Genomic DNA, 8,730 nt, shown 5'->3' with positions numbered 1-8,730 from the left:
TTCTGTCACAGACTGCCTGCTGCAGGGTGCACATAGATCAAAGCCGAATCTTAGCTTCTAAATAAGATTCACACCTAGACCCCTAAATGACTTCATGCGATGTTCTTATAACAAGTCCCCTCCCCCTCCATCTTTCAGGAAAATAACGAGTTTCCCTACAAAGCACGACTTGGAAAAGTAAATGACAAAACAAGAACAGTTAAAACAAGTCACTGACAAAAGCGAAGACCATGTACTCTCCTGCAAACCAAAGTACACACTGTTTTCAAGCAATGACCTTGAAGCAAAGGACGATTAGCTGGTTCTCCACAAAGCGTGAGTTGGAAAAAAGCAAAACAAAAACAAGCTACATAAGAAACAAAGCGACATTTATGTATTCTCCAGCAAAAGGAAATACACACCATTGTCAAGCCATGTGTGTGGAGCAAATCAAAACGTCTCATGTGTTACGTCGTGTCTCTTCATCAACTGTGCGTTTTTCTCTTCAGCACTGGTTATACCTTGATGGTTAAATTGCGAGGAAATACACCCGCTATTGAAGTTAGAAGTAACGTTCAATCATATATATATTACCTGGTCAGGTATGATACCGTACAATGATGGTTAAATTGCAAGGAAATACACCCGCTACTGAAGTTAGAAGTAACGTTCAATCATATAATATATTACATGGTCAGGTATGATACCGTACAATGTTGTACATGCACGTAACGTTATTCACGTGGATCTTTCATTTTGATTTTGATAAAACAAAAATAAGATGTCAAGACATAGAAATTCATGGCTCAAGCAAGAAAACAAATATAGTTGAAAGCATTTAATTTTGGATAAGGTCTATACGACAGAAACAAAAAAGCAAAACGACATCACTCCAGGGATATTTACAAACAACTCTCATCAGTAAAAACCGATGTCAACCAAAGGTCAAACAGTTCCCAGAAGCGTTTCCTTGACAACACGTAAAAATAGATTAACAAAATACAAGCAGATGATATACAGCATCATGCACTTAAGAAATGCAGAGTCAAAAGTAACAACAAGACAATGACGATCAAGGGGCGTCACTTTTCTTTTTCTTTCTTTCTTTGGTGTTTAACGTCGTTTTCAACCACGAAGGCTATATCGCGACGGGGAAAGGGGGAGAGAGGATAGAGCCACTTGTCAATTGTTTCTTGTTCACAAAAGCACTAATCAAAAATTTGCTCCAGGGGCTTGCAACGTAGTACAATATATTACCTTACTGGGAGAATGCAAGTTTTCAGTACAAAGGACTTAACATTTCTTACATACTGCTTGACTAAAATCTTCACAAAAATTGACTATATTCTATACAAGAAACACTTAACAAGGGTAAAAGGAGAAACAGAATCCGTTAGTCGCCTCTTACGACATGCTGGGGAGCATCGGGTAAATTCTTCCCCCTAACCCGTGGGGGGAAGGGGCGTCACAGTCCCCACGCTTATTCTGATAAAACACATAGATGATACTTCTTCAATAAGCCTGAATACAAAGACACATGGCCAAGGTCTTATTACAATTAACTGCTCGGGGTTGGGGTGTGGGAGTTTAGGGAGGGGGGGGGGGGGGGGGGGGAATTGGGGGCATTCGGGAAAAACAGGAAACAGATCACAACCTAACTTCCTCCTGCAATAGTGATGTAAATGTTGACATATAATACATCCAGAAAAGGTTCATAAAACATTTCCCCCAACTCATTAACAACCATCATACATTTGTCCATGCATAATTTTCAAGTAATTTTTGTTTTAATTGCTGTTTTTTTGCACACAAAAAAGTCATTTACTTTCATAAGTAGGTGTTAGTCTTTGTTAGTGTACAGCTAAACACAAACAAAAGCAACAAAACGCCACCAAACCAACACAACAACTACAACCACACAAATAACAAAACCAATCAAAAACTTATCAACAGACAAGCAATATGCACCTCCTCGTCATTGCCCTGCCTCTTTTACAAAAACATTAGACATCTTACAACACCAGCAACAGCCCCACACAACAACAGCAACAACAACACATCAACAACACAGCAACAACACCAACAACAACACAGCAACAACAACAACAAAATAAGCAACTTTGTTCCACTGTCTTATCTCATATCACACACGCAACAAGTTCAGGTCTCTTGACACAAAGGGAAGCAACCACACATGTTCTCTACTTCCTTGAGGGTACGTGCACATACGGGAGGATGTGTTTCAAATGCTCGTCTTTTCACCTTGACCGTCGGCACCTTGATTAGAGTTGACAACGTAGTGTTTAATTCCACAGGTAAACATTCGTTAACATGTATATGAAATAATAATGGACTTAAAGTGTTCAAACAATGTTGCTATATCTGCTAACGCACAAAAAAATTGAAGAAAGCACAATTAGTACAGAGCTTCATGCTACAAAAACCTGAACAATTTCAAAAACCTTGTTACGAAATAAAAACATCAATGCGTGTCTACAAAGCTGACAACCCAAGATACACACATAGATAACACATATCTGCAGAAATGTAAAACGTTACAGAAAATAACGGTAACAAGATTCTTTACAAGATTAAATATAAAGCAGTTCCAATTAAGCGTCGTTTGTACAGTGTTATAGATACATTTTACACATCTGAATCAAATTGAACAATTACACACAAAATACTAGCAAAAAAAAAAAATCGTAATCTGACATGATCACTTCATTACAAAAGAACAATGCCTTACAAAGACATGTAACATCAAACCTTGCCACAATGTGCCACAGATGGTGACTTGTCAATGCAGAAATACTTTTCACTTCACAACTGAAATATGTTGGCAACGTCTCCAGCAAATCGCGTGACACCTCAACCACAGTCAGAATAACAACAGAAAGTTCAGCCAGGTGTTGATCAGTCAGGTGTGCATCAGTCAGGTGTTATCCAGTCAAGTGTTTACCACTAAGATGTTCCCCTCTCAGGTGTTATTCACACACACACCACAATCAGCATAACATACAGTCAGAAGATCAACAGAGCGTGCAGTCACGTGTTCACCAGTCGGGTGTCGTACTACTGTGTCAGAAAACACGAACAAGGATCGTGTGAATCTGCATCTCACCTGTCCCAAAGTTCACACTTGCTTCCGTGGTCGACACCGAATGTAATTATGTGTGTTAAAGGTAAACGGACGAGACGTACAGTACTGTTACCGCGATAGTAACAGTTAGTGAATTAGACACATCGTTTTATTCTAAGAATGATATTTGGTAATTATACAGTCATGCCGTTGTATTTTTGTTAAAAAGAAGTAAACATCTGTCCGACTTTGGGTGACCATGTAATATATACATTTCAAAATAACGTAAAGAAAATGTAAATCCTTTGCACTTTTCATGCACATGTACAGCATCATTTGATTGGGTTTACACACACACAAACAAAACCCACATATACATGACTTATTCATAACTTCCCTCTCACTATTTTGTCCGCCTCCACGACTTATGAACACATTAATACACTTAAGTGGGATGGGTTCTAACCTATGGTGAAATGAAATGTAGGAAAGTAAAACAAACCAACAAAGCACCACGCATGTTGGTCATGGTAAGAGGAATGGGTTCTAACCTATGGTGAAATGAAATGTAGGAAAGTAAAACAAACCAACAAAGCACCACGCATGTTGGTCATGGTAAGAGGAATGGGAAGACAAAGAGCTATACTGTTTGTTATCATCACCTCTCACAACTATTGGATGGTTGTTTGATATCATCACCCCTCACAACTATTGGATGGTTGTTTGATATCATCACCCCTCACAACTATTGGATGGTTGTTTGATATCATCACCCCTCACAACTATTGGATGGTTGTTTGATATCATCACCCCTCACAACTATTGGATGGTTGTTTGTTATGTTGCCTTATAACTTAAACTTGTACTGCTCATAACAACAAAAACTGGGTAAGTTGCTTTTACGTAGTATATCCTCTATGTGTTTGAATACAATCACTTTTTTTGAAATAAAGCTCTTTTCCCTACCGAGTGCAACAAGATAATCTGTTCAGTTCGTGGATCAAGACCACATACCCACCTTCCCCCACTAAACACATCCCCCCGGCCCCCCCAATAAAAGGGAAAAATTAACAAATAAAAAACAACAACAAAACAATCACAGATATTAAGTTTCTCTCGTTTACAGCATGACAAGTGAAAGGATGTCAATGACATTTTTATCAGAGCAAAAACATTAGTCAACCTGTGAAAAAATCACAGTATCTTGACTTGCTGTGGTAGAATGTGGAGGATAAACTGATCTAAGTACCCCCACAGTTCCTCAGTGATATCAGCCGGTAGGGAGGGGTAGAGGTGGGGGCCGGGGAAAGGAGTAACTCTAGTTAATTCATAAGCGCATTGTCTCCATATCCCTCTTACCATGACCAAAATGCGTGGTGCTTTGTTGGTTTGTTTTACTCTCCTACATTTCATGTAACCATAGGCCCGGTCGCACAGCCCAAAAGTCGCGTAAACGCATGAATCACGCACGAAATTCGATCCTTACGCGATACATGCGCGATTTGCGCATTTCATCAGTTTGTCTGACGTGGAAGCTCCGTAGTTGTCCGCCGATGTTCGCCGGATCGGCGCTTTACGCGATTCCAGGTTTTGAGCAGCTCAAAACTCGGCTTCGCGTGAGAGTTTACGCAGTATTGCGCTGGTTTACGTAATTTCTGCGTAGTTTGTGTAGTTCTTACACGAACAATGCGCGAAATATGCGTGGAATATCAGTGATCGTTCGCGAAAATGTTGCCGCTATCGCGTTCATCGACGACTTTCCACTGACGAGTAGCAGACATATGACGCATGTTTCGCGCATTGTTCGCGTAAGAACTACGCAAACTACACAGAAATTACGTAAAACAGCGCAATACTGCAGATCATGCGCGATTCATACGCAGTTCATTAGTGATAGTGCGCAGATTGTACGTGGTTTTCCGTGGACCTTTGCGTGCCTATGCGCTGTAGTGCGTGGTTTGTTAGTGGTTTTCATCGCGTAAATCAGCGAAAATGGTCAAATTCTCGACCGACAAGCACGCACAACCAAATGTTATGCGTGATTCATGCGTTTACGCGACTTTTAGGCTATGTGACCGGGCATTAATGCATAATTCAAAACACGAACTGTTTTTGAGGAACAGACAGACAACTGACTGTGCTGGGTAGTACAATTGACCATATATTAGTGAACGGAATTTACCTCCGTATAAAACAGGTATTCAAATTCGGTCAATAGCTCCAAAATGTACAGAAACAAATGAACACGATGGGAAAAATATCACATGTTGCATTGGTGTTATTTGTGATTTAATGGATGGAGACTCCAAAACATGGTGGGATAGGGCACGGGGAAATGGGGGACCTAGCACCTAGAACCTAACCTGATCCCAGAACGCAGTAACAGAAAATAACAAATGTCATCCAGTCAACGGAAACCGTCAAACAAAGCATACATTATTCGGCCAATTCGTGCTGTCCCTGTGACCGGATTTCTGCTGACAGCACCGTGTTGGACAAGCAACGTCAGCACGTCGTGACGGTGCCGTGCGAACTGTCTGGTCACGTCAAGCGGTGTTCCATACCGCTCTGATACAGCGTTCACGTTGGCTCCATGCTGCAGAAGACACTGAGCTGTCGCAGTGTGACCATTCTCACAGGCTGTGTGTAGCGGTGTCTTATTCCCCTCTGATACAGCGTTCACGTTGGCTCCATGCTGCAGAAGACACTGAGCTGTCGCAGTGTGACCATTCTTACAGGCTCCGTGTAGCGGTGTGCCATTCCACTCTAATATAGCGTTCACGTTGGCTCCATGCTGCAGAAGACACCGAGCTGTCTCAGTGTGACCATTCCCACAGGCTCTGTGTAGCGGTGTGCCATTCCACTCTGATACAGCGTTCACGTCGGCTCCATGCTGCAGTAGACACCGAGCTGTCTCAGTGTGACCATTCCCACAGGCTCTGTGTAGCGGTGTGCCACTCAACTGTGATACAGCGTTCACTTTGGCTCCATGCTCCAGGAGACACTGAGCTGTCTCACTGTGACCATTCGCACAGGCTCTGTGTAGCGGTGTGCCACTCAACTGTGATACAGCGTTCACTTTGGCTCCATGCTGCAGGAGATACTTAGCTGTCTGAGTGTGACCTTTCCCACAGGCTCTGTGTAGCGGTGTGCCATACCTCTCTGATACAGCGTTCACGTCGGCTCCATGCTGCAGGAGACGCTGAGCTGTCTGAGTGTGACCATTCTCACAGGCTGTGTGTAGCGGTGTGCCACGCAACTCTGATACAGCGTTCACGTCGGCTCCATGCTTCAGGAGACACTGAGCTGTCTGAGTGTGACCCTTCTCACAGGCTGTGTGTAGCGGTGTGCCACACAACTGTGATATAGCGTTCACTTTGGCTCCATGCTGCAGGAGATACTGAGCTGTCTCAGTGTGACCATCTACACAGGCTGTGTGTAGCGGTGTCTCATTCCACTCTGATACAGCGTTCACGTCGGCTCCATGCTGCAGGAGACACTGAGCTGTCTCAGTGTGACCATTCCTACAGGCTGCGTGTAGCGGTGTTTTATCAAAATATGATACAGCGTTCACGTCGGCTCCATGCTGCAGGAGATACTGCGCTGTCTCACTGTGACAATTCCCACAGGCTGTGTGTAGCGGTGTGCCATACTTTGATACAGCGTTCACTTTGGCTCCATGCTGCAGGAGACATTGCGCTGTCTCAGTAAGACCATTCTCACAGGCTCTGTGTAGCGGTGTGATGTCATCAGCAGTTGCATTAACCTGAACACCATGTTCTAACAGACAGACAACTATCTCAATGTTTCCCTTATCAGCAGCTTTATCGAGGGGTGTTGACTGAGACCTGTCCCTTGCATTCACATCGGCTCCTTCATCAATGAGTTGTCGCGCTACATGTGTTTGGCCAGCAGCACAGGCATAGTGTAGAGGTGTTCTATTAATATTATCCACAGTATCCACCTGAGCGCCGTGTTGAGTCAGGTAGGAAACGATGTCAGCAACACATGTATGACAGGCATAGTGTAGAGGTGTTCTATTAAAGTCATCCACAGCATTCACCTTCGCCCCGTGTTGAGTCAGGCAGGTAACAATGTCAAGGCGCCCCAACAGACAGGCAGCGTGCAGCGGACTACAGCCCATACTGGTGTCGTGCTGGTTCACGTCAGCTCCCTGTTGGAGGAGAGTCATCAAGGCGTCAACATCACCACGCACCACTGCCTGGTGAACACGGCCTATCTCCGCTCCTGCTTCTACAAGCTGGGTGATGATGATACCAGGTTTGCTTGCCGTGTATGCGCAGCGTAAGGGCGTTCTGCCCTCATTGTTTGTTGCATTCAGGTCAGCTTCATGATGAATCAACCGTCTCAGAGTTTCTGTGTTGCCCCTACATGCTGCGTTGTGTAGCGGTGTCCTGCCCCACATATCCTGTGCATTGACATCAGCCCCAGCGTCCAGCAGGAGACGGGTGATGTCGGCGCTGGCTGTGGGGGATTTACCCTCACACGCACAGTGAAGGGCTGTCTGTTTCCACTCATTTATTGCATCGATGACGGCGTTGTGTTTTAAGAGCAGCTCAACTGTACGTATAAGACCCGTATGGCAAGCAAAGAACAACGGTGTTTGAGGACCGTCCCACCGTGAAGCTACTGTGGCATTGACATCAGCACCAAGGTCAATCAGCAGATCAGCGATGTTTCCTTGTCCCACTGCACACGCCACTAAAAGGCCTGTTCTTCCTTCATTGTCCTTGTCATGAACACTGCTTCCGTGACACAGGAGTGTCTTCACGGTCACGTCTTTACCGCCACGTATTGCAGAAAACAGATCGAATGCCATTTTATCTCTGTCTGTCGCGTTGTTCAACTCCTTTCTCCGTCGCTGTGCCAGCTGGTAGGGTGTCAGTCCCTTGTTGTTTGTTTTTGTCAAGGAAGCTCCACTCTTCACGGCCAGTGTGGTGGCCTCCAGGTTTCCCTTGTCGGCAGCGATGTGAAGCAGCGTGTTGCCATCACGGTCTGTCTCGTCCACCTCCCTGTCAGCCAGCAGTCTCAGCGCCAGGTACCAGTCCCCTCTGTCCCTCACCTGCACGATGACCGCGTCATTTGACACCTTTGCTTCGATCAGTGTTGAGGGGATGGGAATGGACAGGTTGCACAGGAAATGTAACTGCTGCATTTCTGATTCACCTCCAGTCATCATGTTATGAAAACTTGATGTTTCTGCACTACACGCTGCAATATGTCGGTGCGGCAAACACAACATAATTTTCGAACACTTAAAATTCTTTGGCGACACGAGTGTTCTAAATAAAGACTGATTTGCAGTACACTTAGTCTTGTATGCCCAGTTTGAAAAGAGTGACAAACCTAACACAGTTTTCCGTGAGAGAAGTTTAAGATCCGCCTTGTTTGCAAGATCCAGCATGCCCAAACACCAGTCAGTCAAGCTGTGTCGTTCATTGAGGGCTGACCAGTACAGCAAGGGTAACTTATGCGCTGTATCCACAACTCTGACAAGCTGCTTTGGGTAACTATTTTGATGTTTGCAATACTCTTCCAATTCAGTCAGAAATTCAGGACACTGCAGTGCAGTGTGCTGACAGGCCTCCGGTAGTCTTCCCTTCATGATTTCCGAATACAGTCTTTTTGTCAGTGATTGACAGTCTTCA

At 44.3% G+C, this 8,730-nt stretch overlaps 1 protein-coding gene across 1 annotated transcript; it reads right to left on the bottom strand.

Annotated features, from left to right (window-relative positions):
- Positions 1–4,842: 4,842 nt before the first annotated feature.
- LOC138956860 (ankyrin-1-like) lies at positions 4,843–8,258 on the bottom strand. The gene is made up of 2 exons (XM_070328084.1): positions 5,996–8,258; positions 4,843–5,872 (listed from the first exon to the last, which is right to left on the bottom strand). Exons 1-2 carry the CDS (start codon positions 8,256–8,258, stop codon positions 5,469–5,471), a joined length of 2,667 nt encoding a protein of 888 aa, XP_070184185.1. The 3' UTR covers positions 4,843–5,468.
- Between the last annotated feature and the right edge of the window lie 472 nt (positions 8,259–8,730).

The sequence above is a fragment of the Littorina saxatilis genome, unplaced genomic scaffold (genome assembly GCF_037325665.1).
Source record: "Littorina saxatilis isolate snail1 unplaced genomic scaffold, US_GU_Lsax_2.0 scaffold_339, whole genome shotgun sequence".
Lineage (NCBI taxonomy): Eukaryota > Metazoa > Mollusca > Gastropoda > Littorinimorpha > Littorinidae > Littorina > Littorina saxatilis.
Note: the sequence above shows the minus strand (reverse complement) of the source record. Positions and strands in the feature narration are given on the sequence as shown.

What these genes read in the sequence shown, in the direction of transcription:
- LOC138956860 (XM_070328084.1), bottom strand. Translation starts at nt 8,258, where the DNA reads ATGACTGGAGGTGAATCAGAAATGCAGCAGTTACATTTCCTGTGCAAC. An exon ending in CACACCGCTACACAGAGCCT is followed by an intron (nt 5,873 to 5,995) that starts GTGGGAATGGTC and finishes ACACTGAGACAG; the next exon opens with CTCGGTGTCTTCTGCAGCAT.